Genomic DNA, 27331 nt, shown 5'->3' on the forward strand with positions numbered 1-27331 from the left:
ATCTTTGAGACCCTGCTTTCAATTACTTTAGTTATGTACCTATAGGTGGAATTTCTGGAGCATATGGTAACTCTACTTCTAATTTTATGAGGCACTACCATACAGGTTTCCATGGTGGCTGTACCATTTGAAATTCTCACCAACAGAGCACAGGATTCCAATTATTCTACATCCCTGAAAACCCTTGTTATTTTCTGTTTGTTGGGGGTTTTCTTTGATGGTAGTCATTCAAATGGGTATAAGACAGTATCTCACTATAGTTTTCGGTAACATCTTCTTTCATCCTATTGTTGGGGGTAAGTCGCAGTCAGTTTTCTTCATCAGCCAAGTATAGATATTTCATGAGCCATAAAACTCGAAAATCCAGTTAGCTTCCTCCATTTCCACTCACCCATCATTTTCATTGAAATTATATTCACTATTAGAAAAAGACACCGTTCATTGGTCTTCACTTTTATTGAAATACAAAATGTTAAATATGCTAACTGTACTAATGAAGGTGCTCCTTGAAGTTGATAAAGGAGGACTGGGTTGCTTGTGGCTTCCTGCAGGGGAGAGAAAGAACAGAATGTCAAGATGGTCACCCTTGTTGCCTTCATCCCATCCCTCATCATGATTCTTCTTGCATCCTCTTCCATGTGCTCTTGCCACTTCCCTTGATTTCCATTTGTGACATCTTAGTCTATTCACCAAAATGTGATCTTTGTAAAACCTAATTTAAAGCATATCACTTCTTTTTTCTAAAGCACTAGAAAGGCTTCCTGTATCACTCAGGTAACAATTTTTAAAGGTTTACCATGCGCTAACATAGAACCATGAGATCTGACTTTTCACTGCTTCTCCTAATTTGTCTCTGCTGTTTTCCCCAGTAACGTTCTCTTTTGGTCACACTGTCTCATTGCAGTTATTTAAATATATTTAGTGCATTGCTACCCCAGGGCATTTGCACTGGCTGTATTCTGTGCTGGAACACTTTTCCTGCATAAGAACCACATTATTTACTCCCCAACTCTCTCCATTCTTTGTTCTGATTTCATTATTTCAAGAAAAGCTTTTGAGTGAAATATCTATAGGAGTACAACATCCATCAATCTGTGTTTTCCTTTCTCTTCCTTTATTTTTCCTTTTATCTTTTTTAGCTTTCTGGCCTGTGATGTATTTACCACTTTATGTTTTCAGAGTCTGTTTCTACTCACTAGAATATAAGCTGTCTGAGTGTAAGAAATCTATTTACTTTGTTAATTGGCATATTCCAGGCATCTAGAACAGAACCTGGTGCACAGTTAGTGTTAGCAAATATTGGTCAACAAACAGTTCAGTGTCCAAATGTCACCCCATTGGATGGATTAGGCACTGAAAACTGTTATGCTGAAATGATGCAATATTGTGATTGAAGTATCAGAAACCAAGAGTAAAAAATTATGTGGTAAATGTTGGAAGTATTGAGAACAACTTTATACATTTCACTATAAAATATAATTTTAAGTATGCATGTTGGAGGGAAATTGATAATAGTCTTATAATCTAGTGTGAAATAAAGCTGTTATGAGTGAAGAAAGTAATCGTTTGGTACAGACTCAACGTACCCATTCGATAACATTGTGATCAAAATAATAACAAAAGTTACACGGGAGCTTGAAGGAACTTCTGGACTGTGATTGAGGATTCAGAAGCCAACTCTGAGTGATTAGCGATCTGCATTGTGAGAACAGTCTGAGAACCAGAGCCTAGATCAACACAAACTCTACAGTGTAGGATGTATTTTCTACTATCTGGTATGTCGGTAATGTGGTATTTGCTGTGACATCCTCACTTAGAGGATCAAAATGCTGCTTTCTCCAGAGTTAGCTCCTTTGTTTACTCTGTTTTGTTCAGGGTTTGATGCAGTGTTTGGTTACTTAGTGTCTGTCTCCCTCTCTCTCTCTCTCTCTCTGTGTGTGTGTGTGTGTGTGTATGTAAGAAAGGGAGAATAAAAAAGAAAGACTATGAGAGATAAATGAATATAAATAGTAATGGAAGCATGAGCATGTTGCCATTTTAATAATTGTTATCCTGAGTTATTCATTATCACATTCTGCTGCAGCTTTTCTTACTTCCTTGATTGATTGATTGCCTGATTAATTGTAGAGTTGGAGGAATCCAAATGCATATAAGTCAGAAAAAAAGTAGCAGATAATCACCAGACTACATCAACAAAAACACCAACTTGACCATCCAAGTACTCAGCTGTCCTTTGTCATTGGACCTAACCACCAATATCACTCTCTCATTTATTTCACACACCACCAACAACTCTCAATACTTAACCATTTTCAATTGCCTGGAAAGAGGTAGAAATATCTTGTCATGGACAGTCGTTCTATGGTGGGCATTTGGGCTTTAGCCCTTGGAGTTTCAAATGATTGCTGTACCTGAAAAATAAAATAGGCTATAGATGAGATAAGACTCTTTTGAGGTCTCAGAAAGCATCTTGCACCATGAACCAGACAACACCTGGAATGAAAAGAGCTTGGAGGTTTCATAGAACCAAGCCCATGGGCATTCTAACTCCTCAACATTGCCCCCTGCCTCTCAGAATTAACACTCCATGTCAGACTGCACTCTACATCAGAATAAACACCTTGTGTCTAATCCAACGTCTTTCAACATTCATTTTCTCTATTTTCCATTTCTGACCTAGAGATCTGACAACAAGTTATTCCTTGGAAATTGTTCATGAAAACTGCATAAGGAAGGACTCTGTACTTTCAATGCCCACCAAAGCTGATTCCTCAACTAAAGGAGAATTAAATCCGAGTATCTTATCTTATCTTTTTTTTTTTTTGAGAAGAAGTCTTGCACTGTCTCCTGGGCTGGAGTGCAATGGTACGACCTCAGCTCACTGCAACCTCTGCCTCCCGAGTTCAAGCAATTCTTCTGCCTCAGTCTCCCAAGTAGCTGGGATTACAAGTGCCCACCACCAAGCCTAGCTAATTGTGTTTTTTTGTATTTATAGTAGAGACGTGGTTTCACTATGTTGGCCAGGCTGGTCTCAAACTCCTGACCTTGTGATCCACCCACTTCGGCCTCCCAAAGTGCTGGGCTTACAGGGGTAAGCCACCGCATCCAGCCCCAGTATCTTATCTTTAAGACCCAAACACTGAACAACTTTCGTATCTCCACCACCAAGCTGATCTTGAAGTTTTTTTGCATCAACTAATTGGTAAGAGTCTACTTATCCTAAAACCAGAATTTTCAGTTCCTTTTTCTATGAATATCCTTGAAAGTACAATGTCTAACTCCTAATTATCCAACAAGATTTAAAAGATTTAACTTCCTAGATCTCTATTCACAGGAACTCTGTCCCAATTTATGCTGCATTTCCTCCTCCTCCTCCTTTTTCTCCTCCTCCTCCTCCTCATTCTCCTCATCATCCTCCTCCTTTCATTACTTTTTTTTTTTTTTTTTTTAAGACAGGGTCTTACTCTGTTGCCCAGGCTAGAGGGTAGTGGTGCAATCTCAGCTCATTGCAACTTCTGCTTCCTGGGCTCCAGTGATTCTTCCACCTCAGCTCTCAGGTAGCTCAGATTACAGGCTCTAGTCAATAGGCCTGGCTAATTTTTGTATTTTTTGTAGAGATGGGTTTCGCCATGTTGCCTAGGCTGACTTCAAATTCCTGGATTCAAGCCACTCCACCCTCCTTTGGACTCCTAAAGTGCTGTGATTACAGGAATGAGTGACTGGGCTAGTCCTGGATGGTTTCTTCTTTAAATGCCAAGGTGTATCTTTATTTTCCCATGGGAGTTTTACTGTTTTCTACAATTTTTACTTTACTAATAATTATACTATTCTATGTTAATGCCAATCGCATTTTCTCTTTAAACAAGAGGCAACATTTATCTATGGATTTATGCATATATTTATTCAATAATTATTAGTTGAATATCTGCTACATGCCCGGTTTGTTGAATTACTGAGCAAATCTCTGCCATAATGAAGTTTGCATGCTAGTGAGTAAATACAGGTTAAAAAACAGACACATAAATAAACTATGCTGAGTGGGTGGAGGTACGAGCTATGGAGAAAAATAATATAGGAAGTAGTGGGAATAAGGAATGTCCCAAGTTGGGCAAGGAATAGCAAACCTTTCCTTCTACACATTTTATTGAAAGAATGACTTCATTTTGTTCCCTCTCACATGTCTTTATGGATACTATCACAATCTGTATGTGCATATTTGTTGGTTAACCCACACTTTCAGTATCCATATCTCCCACGAAAATGTGAGTCCTAGAAGATAGGCTTACATCATGTAGGCCTCATTTACCCCTCTGTCACTAGGAGGAACTCCATGACCTAGCAGACCATTCAGATTTCATTCATTTAATAAACTAAGTAATAAAAATTATTTCAAAATATTTTTCCTTCTCTAAAACTTAAGAACTTATAGTCCAGAGCATAAAGCTTATGGTTGACATTTTTTTATTTTACTTTGATCTTCTTCTGGGATATATTGGAATTGTCTTTTCCTTAGCCATATTTCAAACAGCCGAACGACAGAAACTAGGTACCTCTCTACTTTCACTTCCCTGACAAAGATTGTCATTGTGAAGTGAAAGGCGAATCATGACAAATTCTTCCTGAAGAAATAAATGAATAACTAGAAAAGAAAGAGACACTTACCTTCCGAAATACTTCCTCTAGGTGGCAGCACCAAGAATATTTCTGGAAGCATGTGATGAGCTGTGTGATGAAGACGGAGCCCATGGTGCTATCTCTCCAGGACACATTATCTATGATGATACAGATGGATATGCCCTGGGCTATGACTTTCACTATGTTTTTGTTTATATTTTCATTTTGAGAATTTTTTAAAAAGAAAAGCGTAGCTTGGGAATTATCTTTACGGATTTGTAGGAAGCACTTACAACCTGACATTTACCCACTTTCCACAGAAAGTAAACAGAAAACCTAGCAAAAGGTGACCAAAAGTTGCAGTTTGTAAGCATTGCAGGAGATTGTGTAGTGAATGAATTTTGATTCTTGGGATTGACTTTCTACTACAAAACTCACGCTCATTCTCTTGGCTTTTATAGGGGCTTGAGAAATAACTGGAATTATCCCACTTTACAGAGGAAGGAATAGAAGCTCAGAAAGATGAAGCAACTTCCCCATGTTCACATATTGAGTAACCAACAAAAAATTGCTACCAGGCTCTGTGGTTGTTTGCAGATTATGCCACGCTGTCTTTCACCATATAATAAACAAAATGATGAACACATGACAAGTTTCAGTTATAGAAGAAAAAAAAGGTGATAAAAATCTACTGTACAGGATGGTGCCAATAGTAACCAATACTGTTTTATGTACTTGAAATTTGCTAAAAGAGTAGATTTTATGCTAAGTATACTTCTCACACACAATCACGGAATGATGATAATAATTAACAGAGAAGTGGAAGAATCTTTTGGAGAAGAGAGATATGTTCATGGCATAGATAGTGGTGGTGATTTCAGGAATACATACATATCTCCAAACTCATTAAGTTGTACACATTAAATATGTACCATTATTTATGTCAATCATACCTCAATAAAGTGGTTTTAAAAAATAAGATTTCAAAAATATACAAATCAAAAACAGTTAAATGTATGCTCCTTAAGATAATTACCTAGAAGTGAAATACTAACCAATGTTCTCTGAGATTAGACCTAATCAACCCCACAACTTTGGAGCCTGGTAGCAATTTTTTGTTGCTTACTCAACGTGAACACTGGGGAGTTCCTTCATCTTTCTGAGCTTCTATTCCTTCCTCTGTAAAGTGGGATAATTCCACTTAATTCTTCTACTTGTTTTAAAGGGTATCCACAGTTCTAGTAGGGCATGCAATGGCACTGGTCATTGTAGAATCACATGGGAAATATGGAGAAGAAGACTTGAAGTTGATCATTTGAGAAAGAGAAGTCATTCCTGGAATCCATAAAAATACTATGTAAAATGTTAAATGGGCTTAATTAAAAAAAAAAAACAGAATTCATCATATGTTTAAATGGTGAGTGGTAAATGGGTTTCCATGTATTGTGTTGCTTTAATATTTGGTATGCCTCTGACTGTAAAGTGTAACACTTATAATAAAAGTACAATTTTCAAAAATGTGTGTTTTGGAGGGGGTAGGAATCTGTTTTCATATCACACATAAGATCATGTAAAATATGTGGAGAGCACACAACATTCTATCAGATCGTTGTTTCATAAGGATTCTTGATTTTGTAGATTCATTCAAAAGGTAGCCTCAGGCCCACAAATCCCTTACTGCCACTGAAAGATACATACGTGGGGTTGAAGAGCAGAAAGCAATGAAGTCCTTCTCCACGTGGGTCTTGTAAACAGCGTCTTCCTCCAGGTTCTCAGGTGACTGTGAAGAGGCCACTTCCAAGGATGCTGGAGAGTCTCTGACCCACAGTTCCCCACGGTTTGCTGTAGAGACATTAACTTTCTGTACACTGCTGTGCCTCCCACAGAATGGCTATCACAATTGCCCACCTTGTTCTTTTTGAATATTCATTCTTACTAGTTTCATACATACAGAGCCACACAGACACAAATACACACACACACATACACACACACCACTTTGCTTTCTCTCCAGTGTCATTTCAACAATGTGCCTACTGATAGTGAAATCATCTTGAATTTACCATTTTTAGAAAAAAAAATCGTTTTCTTTCGAAAAATAGCTTCCAAGAGCTATGAGACAATTGGTCTCAAATTCCTGACCTCAAGCCATCCTCCTGTCTTGGCCTCCCAAAGTGTTGGGATTATAGGCATGAACCACCATCCTCAGCCAGCCATGAGACAATTGAATCTCTGGAGCAAAATTGAACTGCAACATTCTAAAGTTTCCTGATCTGTTTACTAATTTCCCCCTCAATAATTATAAGAAAAAGGGATGCTGTTTTACATAATGGCACCAGTTTCAAATGAAATTCTTCTCAAACCACACAATGTCCAAATGTCTGTAAAACATTTACAAATCAAGCTATCATGAAAATGATTCCATTCCAAAGTTTCAGTATTTCTGTTTAACTTTGATTTAGGGATTCTGATGATCTCCTTCACCGCTTACTGTGGATAAAATTGTACAGAAATTTCTCCGCTGATGAGACAATTTCTCATTATACCAGACCCTTAGGTAGAGTTTCTTTAGAATTCATTGTACTTTATTTGCACTGGATGGGGTCTAAGACTGTTGTCCCTAAATATAAACCAAACATCACAATCCTCTGCATACACCTTCGTAACTGTTAGATGTTCAGTCCCAGCACTCACCGCCTCTGCAGGCCTGGACAATGATGACCTTGGGTTTGTCCTTTAGACTGAGGCAGTTTCGGTTGTTGAATATCTGGAAGACGGTGTCATAAAGCAGCACATCTGGGTTTTTCTCATCATGTGCAGTTCCGCAGATTCCCTCCAGGATGCCATGAGACATGAGCACCAGGAACGTGCTGTCGGAGGACTTGTGCTCTGGTCGGGCAGCAAATGCCCTCAGTGCTGACTCCATATCCTGTAAAAGAGCAATGTCTAACGTCAGTCAGAGAAGCATCACAATTAATAGGACGTCCTAGATTTACCATGAATGAAACAAGAAACATGTGACATCCGGGTCATGGTGCTTCACATAGTGCTTACTCAGTCACCACAGCTGTTTTATGGTTTTATTTTTCCTTCTCTATGGGGCTGTGGGTTCCCATTTTCTCTTCCTACTGACATACTGTCTTCTTAGTATATTGTATATTGTTATGTGTTACTCGTGTTACTTTTTCTTTTCCATCTCAATCTTTTCTCTCCCTACCTACCAAGAGTCATGTGTTATAAATGCAACACAGCACCTTCTTTGTAAAAATCCATCCCACTATGCTTAGAATAGAATCAAACTTCTGGCCTGACCATACTCCACCCTCATACTGTGTCCATTCTCCTTCAACCTCTAGTCACACTGGTCTTCTCTTTGTGCTTCTCATGTGCCAGGTTCATTTTCAGCTCAGCTCTTTCACATTAGCGTCTCCTACTTTGAAGGCACTGCATTTGTGTCTTTCCAGAGCCATCTCCAACCAACCCAAAAACATTGCTCCCCACCCTGCAATTCTGTCTCATGTTTCCTTTTCCTTTTCTTTTTGCTTACTTTTGGCTGTCTTGTCACTGTTTTATAGGCACACACATGCACACCTGGTGCTTGAAGTTGTCTCTTTTCTTAAACTTTCACTGTTTCTGTCCACCGTAACCTAGATGAATGCCGGCTGGGAACTTCCCGTCTCATTTACAGACCTATTCCCAATGTTAAGGATAGCTCTTGGCACCAGGTTTAGGACTCAATATTTATTTTACAAGTGTGCTCCCATTTAGCATTCATTAGTCTATAATTTTCTGGGGATTCTTGGGGCTGCATCCCAATCACATGATTCTGGAATTCAATAAGAAACGTAAAAACGTGTGCCAATCATGTTTAGTCTAGTTTTCCAGAATTGAGGATATTTGGAGGACCAAAGAGACATAGATTTACCAATCTAGTACTCTCATTTTGCATACACACACACACACACAGGTTGTTAAACCTTGTTGAGCTTCTTGAAGCTAAGTAGTTATTAGAAGGATGTGTGTTGAATATGTATGTGTTTGTGGCAGCTGAGGGGTTCTTACCCTGGCTGTCAGATTCTCTTCTACGTCCACACTATAGTCCAGACCCTCAAGCAGCTCCTTCATCCCTGTGATGTCAAAGTCAGCTCCACTCCTTGGAGGCAGATGGTCAAACTCTGTATTGCATATGATGAGAGCCAGGCGTGTGCGGTCATTTCTCTCCTTTATTGGATAGATCTGCAGGATATGGAGACGCGGTACATTTAATTTACTCAAGTCTTCTTTCAGCCCCCTTATGCCTATCAGTGTTGCTTTTTAAAGTCTTCATGCAGCTGCTCTCTGCTCTAACTTGCATCAAAGACACTGACTTTCTCTCTCTGAAGAACCCAGGGAAAGAACCAGGACATATCTGAAATGGTTATTCAAGAATCTTGAGGAAACTAGATAATTTCTACCCCTTTTCTTTTCTCTATTCTTCTTCAACTACTCCAATCTTTCTTAGCATTCAAAGTTCAGGTCAAATTTCATACAAAACAAGAGATGTTGTCATTGGCTCCATTGAAAAATGAATACAGCAAAAGTCTTTGCCTTTGGAAGCATAGCTATTTTGTTACTATTTTTAACACATAAATATATACTGTTTTACAAGCTTTAATGATATTTCCCAAGTATCCTTCATGTCTAGACTTTTCAACTAGAGTGCAACCAATTACTAGTCAGCTATCTTATCTTGTAAATATGTTTATTCCATGACTAATGCTACAATTTTCATAAAATCCAAATAATTACAAGAATAAATACATGAGCCATAGAAATACCAATTTTCTCTCAACTCATGATAAAATGATCTGCCTTATGGGTTGAGAGAGGATTGGTATCATTGTGAAGTCACATAATCTTTCCCTTACTAAAAGTATTATTGCAAGTGCTTACTGCCATCCCCACCCCCAATCATTTAGTGCTGTAAGAAAAGGTGCACTGAAGGAAAGCAATTTCTCTTCTTTTTTACTGTTTAATGCAGATAGCACAGCACCTCTTCAGCTCTTTCTTTACATAGTCTCAGGAACTCTTCATGAGGGCAAAGCTTGAGGGCATCTATAGATTCTCCTGACTCAGGTGGTCCAGCCTCCATATTCGGATGAGCTGCAGAATATCACATAACATAAATTGTGATTTCTGCCTCTGTGACCCAATTTGTCACCTAAGAAGCTCAAGAGAGAAGACATCCTGGGAAGAAGATTTCTTCACATACAGGGGTTTTAGTGGTATCTCATATCTAGTATTCTACATCAGGAGATGTATTGCTACTCGAAAAGATAGAAAAGAAGATCCACCCAAACATGTAATCATAGATTCTGATCATTCTGGGGAAAACATTTCGATGATGTTGGGGTTAAATTTGGCCTTTCTTTATACAGTCAAAAGAATTTGATTTTTCCAAAGGTTTTACTCCAGGATACTCATTTATCTGTGTGGACTTTCTATTGTGTCTGTGCAAGAGTATACTGAGTAAAGAGTTGTCAGAGTGCTATCTACTACAAATTTAATGTGTGTTCCATGTCCAATATTTAATTTCTACTATCACATGTAAAAGTAAAATTAAACAGGTAACATTAATTCTAATAACATTTATTTAACATAACATAAAAAGTATTATTTTAACATGTGTCTTTAGCCACAAGCCAAATGCTTAATAGTTATCCCATACAGGATGGAACAAAATTCCATTTTGGTGTAATTGTCCCCTTCTAATCCCCACTACACATACCGATACATACATACACCAAACCGCAGAATATTGAATCTTGTACTTTCAAGGCATTATTTTTTAGCAACTTTGCTGTTAATTTTTAGTGATTCTAGAACAAATGAACTTCAATTATCCCTGTGCAAATTGTAAAGCCAGCTATTTGTAAAGCCAGCCAGTCTGAACTCTGGAGATGTAACAAGTTGTAAGAGTGTGTATGAATATCAAACCTTCTGAGCATCTTTTTTTCATAGATTACACAGTGATATATGACCTTCATCCTATTTCAGAAAATTCTGCCAATGTGAAGACATGCTAGATCCTTGGATATTCCCTGGTTACAGGGTGTGTTTTCTAATCCAACGTTTTCTGTTTCCAGTTCACTTACAGGTTTGGAGAACTTCCTAACTTAATCATCTCCTAATGATAATTATGTGTGTATGTGTAGATACAGTGTTTTCAGGTAAAATTAAAACTTAGATAAAATTTCTATCTTATATCCAATAGTAAAATTAGCATGAAAGCAAATCATTTCATTACAGGATGATACATATTATAGTGCAGACTGCTGCCCAAAGAGAGCTGGGTACACTGTAGGTAAACCTAAATTTTTCTGGGATCACTCTGGGGACTCCATCTGAAGATAGAGCCCAGGGAGCTACTTTAGACCCCGCCTGTGGGGGGCTGCAGCTGCCTTATTCCTGCCACAGCCTCTGCGAATCAGATAGGTTACTTCAGTTTAGAATCGAATGCTCATTGTGATATCTGGGTTTGCTAAAACCATTCTGAAGCCTCTATTACTTCTACTCTAATTCCGATTAGTTGCACTATCACTGACTTTTTGAAAACGGAGATTGTTTCCATGCCATCCCAGGTTTGAGAAAAAAACAAAACAAACAAACGAAAAACCCTGCGAAGGGACCAGTTTAAATAGCAATGAGAATGCTACCTTCTTATAATCTTGAACAACTGTCATGCTATCATGTGCTCCCTGTTGGTAGGAACACCCCTTCTTCACAGAGGAGTGCTGATTGAAGAAGCTCATTTGATATGGTGAGGTCTCAACAATTTATATTTCCTTTTGTTTATTACTATTTATCATTGCTGGTAATCTGTAATACTTCATGGCTCAATCTTTAAGCTTAAATTCTGGGCGGGGGGGGGATTGAGTCTGTCTCTGGTGAACTTCAATATGAGAATATTTAACCTCTAATAATACATAATTCAATCTGGGTCAAAAGTTCCGAAAAGAAGTTTTAAAATTTTAGACACTTTATAGAGATTCTCCTTATCATATTTTGTAACTCGCAGAAATAACTAAGCACTGGAAAAGTCTAGTTCATAGCATCCACATAATAATTATGAAAACTAATATTTATTGAATGCATACACTTTATTTATTTATTCATCCTATGTTATTTAGGCATCCACTATGTGCCAAGAAAACTACTGATTACTGTTATTAATTGGTGAAGAAACCAGTTGTGTTCTGGTGGGAGAAACTTGGTAGATGTTGTTTCTGTTTACTGAGATGAAAAGGGAATAAAAATGCAACAGTTTTATTCTGGAGAACAAAGTGTATAGTTTTAGCTGTATTTGTTTTGTGATGCCAGCAAAACACTCAAGCAGACCTGTTGAATATGCTGCTAGAGTTAAATGAGTCTGGAGTTCAGAGGAGAGAGTTCCAGATGAGAGCCAGTATCTTGGGAGTTGTTGGCATGTGGTGCCTGTCATTATGTTTCTAGGCCTAGACGATCTTATGAGAAAGTACTGGAATTGCCTTCATTTCACAGATGGTAAGACTAATAAATACGGAGCTCGGGAAGTTAAGCAACTTGCAGGAAGTCACATAGGTCACAGGTGACAGAATCTAGGTTTAGTTCTATGTATCCCTTACTACAAGGTATGAACTATTAACTATTTTTGTACAAAATCTAAACACAAGGACTCAGCCTTTTATCTGATTGTAAACTGGATTCCACCCCACAAAAGGTGAAGTGGTCTCTAAAAGGACAATGATAGGTTTAGTGAAAATGATAGTTTAGGAAGGGAAAGATAAGGGAATCACAGAAGACACTGCTTAGGCCTTGGAGTTAAATAGACTCAGGGAAAATTGAGACTTTCATTATAAAAGACCCAGTCTTACCTTTTTTACTGGGGGATATTTGGTCTATGTTAAAAAAGGTTTGAAGAAGCATTTGACCTGCCATACGTTGTTTCTCTTGGATAGAGTCTGCCATGACCCGAACTTTATCTTCAGTTTTTGCATCATAATATTTCTTTTTTTCCTCTTCCTTCCAGTTCAGCACATTTTGTTCCACCAAGTTATCCAAAACGCCAGTGAGGAAATCTTTGCCCAGGGATTCCAGCATCTTAAGTGGTTTTTTTCTCTGGTTGCCCTCTGTTAGAAATAGAAAGACTCCTTTAACTATGGGCACAGCTTAAAGAGTTTCACTGTCACTTTACATATAGTTCTACAATGTGAAATACTTCTGAAAGTATGTCCTACTTCACCATCTGTCTTCCTGTACCCGTAGATTTCTGTCATTCATCAAATTCCTACCTGGTTGTTTAACAATTTATTGCCACTTAATACTTTTTATTTTCTTTTTTGTTCCTTTTTCTTTTCTTTCAGCTTCTCGTCTTCCTTCTGTGGCATTGGACCTCCTGCTAACTTCCTGGTCATCCACTGTATTCATTTTTCTCTTTTACTGGTTCATGACCCATAGTGATAATGATCTGCCTAAAATATATATTCCCACGAAAGTCAATGTTCTTGTCTAGAATATAAATTCTTCCTACTAGGCTGTATGATTTTTACTCTTTTCTGTATTTAGTTTTCTTGGTGAAAGAACGATATGTTTGAATTTGCATTTTTTAACATACATCCTATACCCCCATCTTTGTATTCAAAATGTTTAAAAGTACTTAATATGCTTGCTAAATGCATAAATTAAAGAATAAATGGATGAGTGCATCCATACTTATAATTCTTTCAAATCTTGTTCTCAATGAAAATTTAAAATTGAAAGTAACCTGATTACTAATCTTCCAGTGCAGTCGATTAATTTAATTTGACACCATGTTAATGTATTACTCCTTACAGTAATTTGAATATTTATGAGGAAATATAGATATCAAAGTAATACATCCTTTATTTCAATACAACAGATATGATTTTGGCAGATTGTACAGAGAAATGCTGGATATCTTATCAATTCTCAATCAATGCTATGAAGACAATTATACAATCCGTGTAGATGTAAGGATAGTGTTGACACAAAAATGACATCTAAAGAAATCATGTCAGGACTTTGCACAAAAGCTTTGGCACAGAAGCACCAGCCTCATTGTCTGGGTTATCTTGAATTAATATTTTCATAAATGTTTATTGGACAGCTATTATGAGAAAGACATTAAACATTGCAAATCAGGAAAATAGTTACCTAACATAAACTAACTTAATAAAGGATAACATCTCCCATGTACTTATTATAAATAAAAAAGGAATGCATATAAAGCAATATAAATCATCATTATAATTATCATTATTATTTACAAATCACTGTACCAAGGGTTTTACAAATGTTAATATACTGGACCCTCACAGTAAGCCAGTGAGGTAGTTATTACATTCCCTACTTTATATTTACCATTTAAATAATAACTTGCTTCATATCATGTGAACTAGGATTCAAATCTTGTTTTTTTACCATATTCTATAAGTTAATCATGATATGGTTCAATTAAAATAGTTAATATTCATTGAGTCCCCATCATGCCAAGTGCATTACTGAAATTTCACAAAAATTCCATGTAAAACATATATTAACCTCTCTTATACGGAAAATGAAAGGTAATAAGTAATTAACTCAAATAATGTGAAAGAACATCGAGTATATAGTAACTGGGAATAAGAATTGAAATCTAGGGGTTCAGAATCAAACTACATTGCCTGACAGTTGGTGAAGAGCTTCTTAAGATAATGTAGACAAGATGTTTAAGGGGCTCAGAAAACATTAGTACATTCCAACAGGTGAGATCACAAAGGCTTCTGAGAACAGGTAGCAAAAATATTAGTCTTGCAACATCATGTACAGATGTTAGAACACAGTGTGATTTGCAAACAGTACACAGATTAGTTTGTGGGATATCCAATCTGCCTGAGTTCTGGGCTTTTGTTTTATTTATTTGTGTGCTCAGTAAACTAATATAGTGTTGACTGAATAAATGATATGTGAAGAAATATAATAAGCAATAAAACTGAAGAGTTTTTCACAAAAAATGCCATGTATGACAAACACGCAGCTAACATCATACTCAATGGTGAAAAGTTGAAAACCCTTTCTCTAAGATCGGGAAGAAGACAAAGATACTCACATTCACCACTTCTATTCAACGTAGTTCTGGCCAGAGCAATTCGACAACAAAAATAAATAAAAGGCATCAAAATTGGAAAGGAAGAAGTTTAATTGTGCCTGTTTAAAAATGAAATGGTCTTATATACAGAAAACCCTAAAGGATCCACAAAAATATTTTGGAACAAATAACCAAATTCAAGAAAATTGCAGGATAAAGAAATCAACATATAAAAATCTGTAGTGTTTCTGTATAACAATAAACCATCTTTAAAAATAAATAAATTTCTATTTAAAATTGCTACAAAAATACTTAGAAATGAATTTAACCAAGTGGGTAAAAAAAACCACATACACATAAAAGTATAAAACTCCAACCTGATCAACATGCTGAGACTCTGTCTGTACAAAATTTTAAAAAGTTGGCTGGCCATCGTAGCAATGTGCCTATAGTACTTGCTTCTTGGAAGTCTGAGGTGGGAGGATTGCTTAAGCCCAGGAATTTGAGACTATAGTGAGCAATAATTGTGACACTACACACTAGTCTTGGCTACAGAACAAGATCTTGTCTCAAAAATAACAACAATAATAACAAATCTCAAAACTATAAAATATTGATAGAGGAAATTGAAGAAGACAAAAATAAGGAGAAATATATTTTGAGTTGATGGATGGGAAAATTACTATTATTAAAATGTCCATAATACCCAAAGAAATCTAAAGATAAATGCAATTCCTATCAAAATTCTAATGGCAGCTTTTACAAAAACAGAAACAAATCCTAAAATTTATATGGAATCACAAAAAGAACCCTGAATATGCAAAGCTATTTTGAGTAAAGGGAACAAAGCTGCAGGCATCACACTACCTGAGTTCAAAATAGACTACAAAGGTACAGTCATCCAAATAACACGATAGTGGCATAAAAATAGAAACAGAGAGCAAATGAACAGGACAGAAAACCCAGAAATAAACCCAACTATTTACATTAATTTGACTTTTCAACAAAGGTTTTATGAACACACAATCAGGAAAGAACAAATTCTTCAATAAATGGTATTGGGAAAATTGGATAACCACATGCAGAAGAATAAAAATCTCTAAACATATACAAAAATAAACTCAAAATGAGTTAAATATGTAAATGTAAGGACCCAAACTGTGAAACTACTGGAAGAAAACAGAGGGGAACAGCTTCATGACATTGGTCTAGACAATGATTTTTGGATATGACACAAAAGGACAGGAAACAAAAGCTAACATGTGCAAATGAAATTACATAAAAAACTAAAAAGCTTTTACACAGCCAAAGAAACAATCAAAAGATTAAAGAGATAATCAACAGTATGGGAGAAAAGATTTGCAAATCTGGTAAGGAATTAATATGCAAAATACAAAGAACACAAACAATTCAATAGAAAGAAAATAAACTGATTTAAAAATAAGCAAAGGACCAGAATAAACATTTTTCAAAAGACATACAGATAATATGTATATGAAAAATGATCAACCTCTCTAGCCATCAGGGAAATTGAAGCCACAGTGAAATATCACTTCCCACCTGTTGGAATGGCTATTACCAAAAAGACAAAAGATAACAAATGGTGGAGAGGATGTAGAAAAAAAGAAACTCTTGTACACTGTTGGTAAAAATGTAAATTAGGCCCTGCGTGGTGGCTCACGACGAAGGCTGGCGGATCACCTGAGGTCAGGAGTTCTAGACCAGGCTGGGCAACATGATGAAACCCTGCTTCTAGTAAAAATACAAAAATTAGCTGAGCGTGGTGGTGGGCACCTGTAATCTTAGCTACTCAGGAGGCAGAGGCAGTAGAATGGCTGGAACCCTAGAGGCGGAGGTTGCAGTGAACCGAGATTCCACGACTGCCCTCCAGCCTGGGCAACAGAGTGAGACTCTGTCTCAAAAAAGAAAAAAAGAAAAAGTAAATTAGCATAGTCTTTATGGAAACCTACATGGAGACACCTCTGAAAGTCAAAAATAGAGCTAAAGATATGATCAAGAAATCTCGCTATTTAGTATATATCAAAAATTTGAAAATAAGTGTCTCAAGGAGATATCTGAACTTCTATTTCCATTGCAGCATTATTCACAATAGCCAAGATACAAAATCAATCTAAATGTCTGCAGACAGATGAATAGATGAAGAAAATGTGGTTTATATACACAATGCAACACCATTCAGCTTTTAAATGGAAGTAAATCCTATTGTTTCTGACAATATTGATGAACATGAAGAACATTGTATTAAGTAAAATAAGCCAGGCCAGGCACCAAAAAACAAACTATCACATTATCTCGCTTATACGTAGAATCTAAACAGGTTAAACTCATAAAAGCTGAACGTTGCACATAGAAAATACATACAATATTTATTTGTCAAATAAATAAATAAATAAGTAAATGAAAAGTATGGCCTGAGGTATAATCTGCACATTCTGATGGTATCCATTATAGGCTTAAAATAATAAATAAATCACCCTCAAATTTATGGATTCAGCCCAGATGTGGATGTCGGTATTGAAGCCCATACATCCGATATGCAAAGAGGTATCTCAACTACATCTCACAACCTCATTCAACTCAACTTACAAAGATGAACTGTTCGTTTTTTCATTTCCGTCCTTCATTTTCTTTTCCATATACTAGTAAATAATACCTATACTCCACGTACAAAAAAAGCAGCAAAACCTGGTGATATTCAACCTCTTTGGCCTTCCTGTATCTTATTTCCCTTCTTAATTCACATTGCATCGATTTTATTTGCTAAACATTTTCAGAATCTGACCACTTGTCTCAATTCTAATTGTTCATTACTTCTATTCAGGCCAACATCCTTTCTGAAGAAATAAATTCATCAGAACTTTATCAACCTACTCTCTGCCCTTTCTACTCTTCACAATGAGGAGTGTTCCAATATCTAGATTTGACCATGAAAACTTTCAGCCTATTCTAATCTAGGCCTTCTCATTCACTCGTCTTCTGATACTGTTCCCACCTTGCTCATTACATTCAAAACATTCCACCGTTCATTTAGTTTCTAGAAAGCTTCTATTTAGGGATCTCTGTATTTCCAGCCCCCACCTTCTCATTCCTTCTTGTTTTCCTTCTGCTGTCTGTCTAACCTTCAAGTCTCAGATTAGATGGCATTTTTTTTCAGTTAATCAAGTCTCTTCTTAGGGATCTGTATATTTTCAGCAGCCCCGTTTCTAATTTCTTCCGATTTTTGTACTGTTCTCCGTCTATCCTTCAAGTATCAGATTAGATGATATTTTCTTAAGAGAATCCTTTCTGATTCTTCTGGAGGAGACAGTGTCAGAGGTATATTCTCCTAGGGCACCTTGTATCTCCTTAGAGTAGCATATTTTTTTCCATTTAATTATTTACGTATTTATATATTTTTGTGAGACGGTCTCACTCTGTCACCCAGGCTGAAGTGCAGTGGTGCTATCTCGGCTCACTGCAACCTCAGCCTCCCGGATTCAAGCAATTCTCCTGCCTCACCCTTCTGAGTAGCTAGGACTACAGGTGCATGCAACCACGCCTGGCTAATTTTTGTATTTTTAGTAGATATGGGATTTTACCATGTTGGCCAGGCTGATCTCGAACTCCTGACCTCAGGTGATCCACCCATCTTGGCCTCCCAAATTGCTGGTGTGAGCTACCACGTCCAGCCTTTTTTCTTTTTTTCTCCATTTAATTGTGATTCCCAGCCTACTTATCAGTATCCACTGTTAGATTTTATGCTCTGTGAGGACAGGGGCCATAAAATACACCTGCACTATTTTTGGCATTCAGGGGATATTTATTAATTATTTACTGAATCAGTAGTCAAGGCAATGTAGGAACAAATGAATAAAATTTAAGTATGGTTCAACTCTTGAAGAATATGAAACCACTTTTGCAAAATTATAACTGAGGAAATTACAACAGTGAAAGAAATCAGACTGGGAGAGCCTTTGTGGCTACCTGTCTGCGGTTTGGTGCCTCCTGTCCAGCGATGGATCCAGAAACTAGCCCAAGTTGCCGCCTATTTCTCTTGGACTGGGGGCTGGCTCTGGTACTCTCTCCACTGGCAGGCACTGCCAACCCAATGTGCATGCATTTAATTGCAGTGGAGAAATAATCCTGGATAGATGTCCTCTAACTGTAGCCCTATCACAGGGTTTCTGTCTGTAGTCACATTGCAGGGTGTCTGGACTGGTGAGTAACCTAGGTGCTGCCAATGCCTCCTTCCTTCTCCTTACTGGTTCTGTGACCCCATAGTGGGGTGTCTGTAGCCCCATTGCAGGGTGTCAGAACTGGTGAATATACTAGGCACTGCTAATGCCTCCTTCCTTCTCTCGACTGGTCTGTAGCTCTATGATGAGGTGTCTGTAGCCCCATCGCTGGGCATCTTTTGTAGCTCCACCACGGGATATATGTATGGCTCCACTGGGATCTCGGTTGGCTCTAACTAGTAGGAAGAGTCTTGGTTCAAGAGACTTCTTCTCAATCAGGAAGATTTTGAGATTTCTCAGACAGAACAGGAGGATAGTTTGGAAAGGATACTCTTAGAGTTCCTGGTTAGGGATCATCTGATTTGGAAGGTCCTCTGTCTGTCTCATCTTTGTGCGTGTTTTTATATGTGGAGGGAATCTCAGAAGGAATTGCTGGAGGAAGTCCAGCAGGCCTAACTCAGAGAACTCTTCTTGTCTGTTACATTTGATGAGCCCTGGAGAAAGTTCAACAGGCCTGTCTCATGGTGACTATCTGCTTTTTGCCTTACCCAGAGACTCCATTGTGAATTACTGTTCTGAGGTCATCCCTCACCACCTGGAGTGGATCAAAGACAACAGGGACCAACAGGAAAAAGTTTCAGCTTTGCCAGGTTGATACTGGGTGCTGAACGAGGTGACTAGTGTCTGTTGTGTTATGTGAATTCTGCTGGGATGGAAAATGTTAAACAGTTCCCCATGCAGCCAGTTGGGCAGCATCTTGCATTTTAAGTATCTTGCCTATGGTTCCATACAATAGAAAATGGTGATTTTCTCTTGTAAAGTGGCTTGAATCCCACAACTATGGTGAGGTGAGCAGGGTGATCAGAAGCCATTCTGTTCCTCTGGAAGTTGCAGAGGAAGGGAACCCAGAAATCTGGTATGCCAGCAAAAAGAGTAAGAAATTCTTACAAGCTAGGTTTCTGGTCTCTCTCTCTCTTTCTCTATCTGTGTAAACAGTAAATATCACTCTTTGTCTCTCTGTAAGGGTTTGATTAATAGAAAAAAGAATTTGCAAGACTAGTCCTAGCCTGTAGCAAATCTGGTGTATTTTGTGCTAAGAATTTGTTTTTCAGTGTTCTGTAACAGAAAGAGGGGTATTGCAGGATATAATATGGGTTTAGGACCCCTTTAAACCTGCTTTTCAAGCCAGCTCAGCAGGCTGGACAGTTATAAACTTTGATATGGGTCCCTGAAACCAATACTGTATGGAATTTCTGTCTTGTTAGGTCTCTTTAATATCTTAATCTTGTGACCAAATGTGGATACTTTCTTTTGTTTTACACCATCCAGCCCTAAAAGTTTCTCTTGAGCAGTTAAAAACCTTGGTAACGTTAAAAGTGGCTTCTCTAGTATCCTTCTTGGAATAGCAATGGAAACTTCTCAAGACTGTAACTCAGTAGCTAAGACTTTGCCTTTTGACAATAGTGGCCCAGGTTCTATTCTTGGCTTCTGGAATGATTTCTTTCTGGCTTGCTATTTGCATAACATTGCCATTTAATAAGGTTCCCCCAAAACTCCGTGGATAGCTTCTGATTTCCTCTCTTGAATTTTCCTTTCTCTGAACTACCTTGGGGAAATTCTAAATCTTGTAAAAAGAAACTGCTTACCATGTCTTTGTAGCACCTGGGAGGTTACTTTTGGTAAAGTTCAAAAGCCAGAAATATTGGCCGCATGGCTAAAGTTGGGTAATAAGAAATTTAAAAGGATTTTTTTAAGAGCACTATGGTTAAAAGTCAGCTTAATTAAAAGTGAATAAACAAGTTATAGATACATTTAAAAGGCCTTAATGTTTTTCTCTTCTTGGATCTCATATAGCCATAAAATGTTTTTTTCTTCTTAGTCAACTGAATTATTTTTCTCCATTTTTTTGTCTTACCACTCTTAATGCACACATGAGAGGCCCTAAGATAACTTCTGATAGCCTGGGACTCCTTGGGAAAAACAGAGGAGGCACCACAGACCCCATTTCAGGAAAAACAAACAACAAAAAACAAACAAAAAACCCTCTGTTTTCTTCATGACACCCAAGGAATTAAAAGTAGATAGATCCCTCTCAAAATCAAAGGCTCTGTTCTGTTTTGCATTGTGTTGTCTGACAGTTTGAGTTTTGGGGATATCAGAAATTACTTTGCATTATGAGAGAGCTTTGGTATGTAATAACTAGGTAGGAAGTATACTTTAAGGGATGGCTAATAGTATTTTCAGAGGAATACTTGGCTCTTTGCACACTTGAATCAGAGAAGCATGCTCCGGCTCACCTGGAAGATATGGAAACATCCCCGTACCTGACTGAGAGATGAGACTTCCTTGGGGGATGGCCTGATTTCAAAATGGGCTGATTGGCTTTAGGTTGCCTTGCAATAAAATGCAGGTTAGAAGCACTGTACTCTCTTCTCCAGTAGTATTTCCCTCCTTTTGGGGATCAAGGGTCCAGTATAAAATGGCATCCTTCATTTTGGAGATCTGTCTTTATTTTCAGCCGTGGCTGCTTATTTGGCTTGGAAAAAAATTTATGCTTTCCTGGCCTTGTTCCTCCAAGGGCTCCCCTCTGAAGCCAGTAATCCAGTTAACAACTGGCAAATAAAAAATCTTTCAAATACTGAATTTTCTGTCTTCTGCATATTTATATTAACTTCTATAATTCTGATATTATTTAGTGTACATTGTTAGTAATTTGTAATTATTGTTATGTAAAAATTGTTGGATGCCACAGAAGTAAGCAAAATTCCTAGTTGACTGTAGCTTTAATAGGGTTTATAGACTTTTGTCATCCACAGACATTTTGCCTTGCTTTTGTCCTTTTCAAAAAGCAGTTAATAATCAGATATAGGACTCTGAGTGCAGGTCTCAGATAACTTTAAAAATTGTGCTATTGGAATAGAGGAAAAAATGAAACTTCCAGGACTCTCATGGAGAGGTGATGTCTTAAACGTCACCAATCCTTTTGTTTTCAGAGTCAAGATAACTTATGTCTTTAGAGATATTTGCAACTTTTAACAAGTAGGTAAAATACACTCCTGTGAAAAAAATTTGAAGCATGTATGTTTCTCTCTACCTGATTTCTCCAGAATTTGGAAACTCTTTGTGGTTAATTTTGTAAATACAATAAAAGTCTGTTTTCTTTTGTAACACGAGACAATTGGAGACATCGGTTATTTTACCAAGGCTTTGACTGGAATGGCACGCTTCCCTTAAAGAATCGAAGTTGACTTATACAGTCAATAAAAGCCCCTTAGGGAATCTGGCCTCATACCTTGTCTACAGAGTCCTTGTACAAAGTTCTTGATCTGTAGTAAGTAAAGAATATCACTTACTAACAGGTTCATGAGCTCCAAGTTACCTTGGGACGTTGAGAGAAAAGGAATTTACCCAACCCATAGGTTTTAAGGGTACAAATGCGTGGCTGGGATCGGCTCTTAAAAAGTCTTATCTGAGATTCCTCATGAAACAGAGTTCCATCAAAGCCAATTTAAACAATAAACGGCTTAAATAAAAAATAATTATTCTTGTTGCACTTTATGCAAATAGTCAGGCCAAGTACAATAAGACTAAAACTTATTTTGGTAAACATATTAGTTCTATCATAATTTATTTTTAATAAAAATGGAATCTGGAGAGAAAATTATGCTTCAAAAGAAAACATATAAATACATCTGTTGTTAGTTGTTCTTGAGTTTTTTCTACAGTTTGGACTAAATCCTAAATTCTTTGTGGATTAGAAGTCCCCAAATTAATGCTTTCAAATCTTTGCTTTTAAAATTGAGAATTGTCCTCTTCATCCTAGGATTTGTTATTTACCTTACAGGAGGCTATTGGCTTAAATATTACAGTAAAACTACAGAGGAGAGTACTAATGTTTTTGCATTGCAAGCATTGGAAACCCAGTCAGTTCTGCATGAGTGTGCTCAGACAATTGCAAAGTGGTTCCATTCTTCTCACCTTGGGGTTCACTCTAATTTCCACTATGTCCCCTGTCAGCAGGAAGAAGCCAGAGTGATAGATGGCCTTTTCCCATCTTCATAGCCTACACCTTAAGATTAAGTTATTAGAAAACCCAAACGAAGGGATTGAAAATGCCTTCGCAAAATTATAACTGAGGCAATTGCAACAGCGAAGAAATAAGACCTAACCGACTCTATCTTGCTTCTATCCCTTAAGCTGTTTTTATTCATTCCTGGGTATAGGCCGAACTGACTTTGGGAAGGAATTCAGTTCATGATTTGACTGAAACAAAACCGATAACAGCCTTTTCTCGAAAAGACTCTTCTTGCCTGGGGTCCAGTCTCCCTTTGCAGGACTAACAAATTGGCTACAAGATTAAAAATTACTATTTAAGGGTCATGCAGCCTCTGGCTCCTAGAGTCAGAACATCCCCCTTGTGCTTCCAGGCATAATATCATTTTTTAAAACCTAATATCAGCACTTAATATATTTTTCAGACACTGCACTCAATGGATTAGCTGACACCCCCCAGACCAGTAATCTAAACCAACCAGTTCTGCCGTCACACCCAGGAAGAGAAGACGGCAAGAAAACCTCACTTTGACACACTATGATTCCATCTCCCGCCCGAGTAATCAATACTGCCTATTTCCCAAGCCCCTACCTGCCAAATTATCTTTAAACATTGTGATTTCTGAATGCTCAGGGAGACTGATTTAAGTAATAATAACACTTCCCTCTCCCAAACAGCCGACTCTGCGTGAATTATTCTTATGCCGTTGCAATTCCCCTGTCTTTATAAATTAGCTCTGTCTAAGCAGTGGGCAAGGTGAACCCGCCTGGCAATTACAAATTCTTAATAGCAAATCAGGTAAGTTTGATTTCGTTTAACAGACGATAGTTGCATGTTGGACGTTTCAACAGAAGGAAGGCGTGTTCATTCCCCTGTCCATTCAGGCATATTTAATCGGCATAAATTCTTGAAACTTACTCTGCTAGTATTGGGGGTACCACTTCTGAAGCATGTTTGTACACTTTAAAGTTTGCAGTCAAGTGGGAAAATAGATATGCAAATAAGTAAAATGAAAAATATTATAAGAATGTAAATAATTAGCAGAAGCTCAAGAAAAGCATAAGCGAAGTGTGTCTCAGGTAGAAGATAGCTGTCCAGAGAAGACAGGGCTTGGCGCTGAGACCTGAAGGACTGGTAGGAATTTGGCCCTTGGAAAACTAGGGGCTGGTCCCTTGGCAGAGAGCAGTGAAGAAAGAAGCACAAAGACGTGCGGGTGTCTGGTGTAACCAGAAAACTGGAAGAGCTGGGCTTTAGAAAAAATAGAAATATGAAGCCAGGACTGAAGTGGCAGTGATCAGAGACAGGGCAAGTATTTGAAGGTGTTTGCAGAAAGGTAGAGTAATAGCAGAGTTTGAGAGTCATGCCCACCTGAGACCACTCCTCCTAACAGACTTTTTACCTAAAGCATATCTTGAAGGCATTCTCTAAGTATCCCCTTCAACTATAATATGGCAATAATAGCACAACTGGGTTCATTGATTTTAAATCTTAAATCAGAGAGAGTGCATGAAATAGCTATCATATGCTAAGTATTTTTTAAAGAGATGGTTACTACAGATTTTTTTGTTGTTATTATAATAATCACTGAATGAAAGCAGTAGCGATAATAAAAATGAAAGGAATCAATTAGAGGATAAAGCTCATCAGGACCACAGTTTTGGTTCCGGGTAAAGTGATGTAATACTTAAACATATTATAGGATACAATTCCTCAGGAGTTTAAGGTAACAATAACTGACTACATTTGATTGTTTGTAATTATCAAACCATGACTTGTTTTTGACTAGTGACTTTCAATTTCCCCTATCTTTATCTAATGATCCCTTGATTCCGGAGCTTAAGTTAAATGTTGTGAAGTGAGACATAAACCTGAGAGAGAATTGTTCTACAGGGAGAATCAAAGGAGTAAAGAAACTCAACAACAAGATAATATGAGTGAAGTAAATACAGTATTTTTATGAAGCTGAAATCATGCTTTACAAAGATTAATGGAAAAAATGGATACACATGTTTCAAAAGGTAGAAGAACTTGTCTGAAAGTTCAAATATTTTTTAAAAAAAAAGGCAATAGAGAGCCACTGTATGTCCCTCAGCAAAGTTAATTAACTACATTAATAGATCACTAGCAGGTAAGCAGAGAGTGTTAACTAACTGGTCAACTTTCCTAATAACACTAATCTGTACACAAACCTATGTCAAGTCAGTTTCATAAGAATTATGTGACAATCTTCAAAGGTAATAAATGCTTGCAGGGTATTTTAGATTGAGCTATTCACAGTTAGAAAGGGGGTAGTCATCTGACTTTTTTATATGACTACAGATTACTGTGATATGTTAGAAGGTTTAGAATCCACTGATCTAGTCCAATTTTTCCCTTTGCCTACGAAGAGAATGAAGCCAAAGAAGCATATTACCTGCTGAAATACTAGCTGCCTAAGTAACTCATGACCCTATCCCTTATGCTTTTTCAGCTTCTGTGTATAAGACAGGTGACCTGAAAGTTGTGTGCAGAATGGATTGGAGAGTTAAGTCCTGGAGAGAAGGGGATCAGTTAAAAACAACAACAACAGCAAAACAAAACAACAGTGATATTAACCCATGAAATATTATATTAAAGTAGTCAGTACCAGGAACAAAGAGAAAGGGGAAAAAATTGAATCACTTTAAACAGACAAAAAATGTAATTCACAATAAGAGATGTCAAAGAGAGTAACACTTCAGAGGCTCTCAGATCTGATTCTGGGAGAAAGGTTTATGATCTGGGCAATTAATTTGGAATCAAAAGAAATATTTCAGAATGCATTTTGAAACTTCTAGAACACACAAATAACTTCCTCTGGCTTTCTTTACCCTCCTTTTGATTACCAGAAGCTAAAAGAAAATAATTAGCTTCTTTCTGGCTAGAAGACATCTGGAAAACATATGATCTCCTTCAGTATCTCTAACAACAGGTCCCATGATTCAAACTACACACAATCAGTAAGAAAAGGAATTCAGAATGTGTGCTATTGACTCACTTCCTTTCTTGTGTGTATTACAGAGCAATAAATCAAGTGTTTTCTAAGATCCTACTCCCAAGTTCCTAGTCAGAAAAGGACTCACCTGCCATAGGTAACAGCCTCTGTCCTTTTCTACAGCGTTGAAAAGAGCCTCAGACTCAAAAATGAAAGTAAACTATGTCTTTCCTTATTGCAAAGGGCGGAAACATGTAATTACAGATTGTGAAACTGCCGTTCAGACTTCCAGGCTCATTATCAGGAAGTGCCTTGTCGTCAGCAAATTGGCATGCAATTACTGGAATTTAGTTTCTGACGTGGTGAAAAAAAAATGAAAATGATAAAACATTGTCCTGTGGTTTGACACCTCAGCCTGTTTCTTTTCTTGTTTCCTGTGGCCACTCTAACTTCTTCTATCCAACTGTCTCTTCTTTTCCTAATCTGTCAGTTTTTCTTTCTCTGATCACGTAAAACCACAAATCCTGAAGGAGTCTGATATAACAGGTCTCCTTTCATTTCCTCATAAGGATTAACCAAATAGTCCATATTTCCTGCTTAAACTGTGTTGATGAATCGTCACGATGTCTTCCCCTCTCTGTCTCCCTGTGGTCTTAACATTTTATTGGAGATAGATAGTGCTGCGAGAACCCCGTGGTCTACTCCCTGGCATGCTTTCCTTTTACTACCTAGGATGGCCATAACATTTAATTTTTACTGAGGGTGAAAGTTCACCTTTGCTTTTTGATATCCCCTCAATGAAAGCTGATTGTAGAAGGAGGCTCAGGCCATAGTAGAATTAATGTTTGATTTTACAAAGGTGGTATGTCCAGAAAAACAGTTAGTAAAAGGAGAAAGAAAAAGGCGAGGATGGCCAAGTAGAAACAGCTCCAGTCTGCAGCTCCCACAGAGAAAAACACACAAGGCAAGTGATGTTTGCATTTTAAACTGAGGTACCCAAGTCCTCTCACTGGGACTATCTAGGCAGTTAGTGCAACCCACAGAAAGCAAAGAAAAGCAGGGTGGAGTGGCAGTTCACCCAGGAGCTACATGGGACAAAGGGACCTCCTTCCCTCTGGCAAGGGAGATAGTGAGGGACTGTGTTGCCCTCCCGGGCTACTATGTTTTCCAGGATTTTGCAATCCAGGATTCAGGAGTTCCCCTCGTGAGTGTACAGCATCAGGGCCTTCTGTCTCAACACAAAACTGGGCAGACCCACGGCTGCTCTTCTGGTTGGCGGCTGTTTGGGCAGGCACTGACTGAGCTGCAGGAGTTTTTACATAGTCCAGTAGCTCCCAGAACTCTAGTGAGGCAGGAGTCCCGTCCACTCC

General features: G+C 37.7%; 1 protein-coding gene across 2 annotated transcripts; it reads right to left on the minus strand.

Annotated features, from left to right (window-relative positions):
• Positions 1 to 441: 441 nt before the first annotated feature.
• CASP4 (caspase 4, apoptosis-related cysteine peptidase) lies at positions 442 to 26216 on the minus strand. 2 transcript variants are annotated; one of them, XM_011926643.1, is made up of 10 exons: positions 26110 to 26158; positions 14316 to 14414; positions 12507 to 12761; positions 9647 to 9756; positions 8677 to 8850; positions 7309 to 7543; positions 6313 to 6456; positions 4663 to 4772; positions 2308 to 2411; positions 442 to 545 (listed from the first exon to the last, which is right to left on the minus strand). In XM_011926643.1, exons 3-9 carry the CDS (start codon positions 12730 to 12732, stop codon positions 2313 to 2315), a joined length of 1098 nt encoding a protein of 365 aa, XP_011782033.1. In that variant the 5' UTR covers positions 12733 to 12761; positions 14316 to 14414; positions 26110 to 26158; the 3' UTR covers positions 442 to 545; positions 2308 to 2312. The 2 variants fall into 2 exon arrangements, with proteins under 2 accessions (XP_011782033.1, XP_011782032.1); XM_011926642.1 differs by lacking the exon at positions 14316 to 14414 and having other exon boundaries at positions 26110 to 26216.
• Between the last annotated feature and the right edge of the window lie 1115 nt (positions 26217 to 27331).

The sequence above is a fragment of the Colobus angolensis genome, unplaced genomic scaffold (genome assembly GCF_000951035.1).
Source record: "Colobus angolensis palliatus isolate OR3802 unplaced genomic scaffold, Cang.pa_1.0 Scaffold7, whole genome shotgun sequence".
Classification (NCBI taxonomy): Eukaryota; Metazoa; Chordata; class Mammalia; order Primates; family Cercopithecidae; genus Colobus; species Colobus angolensis.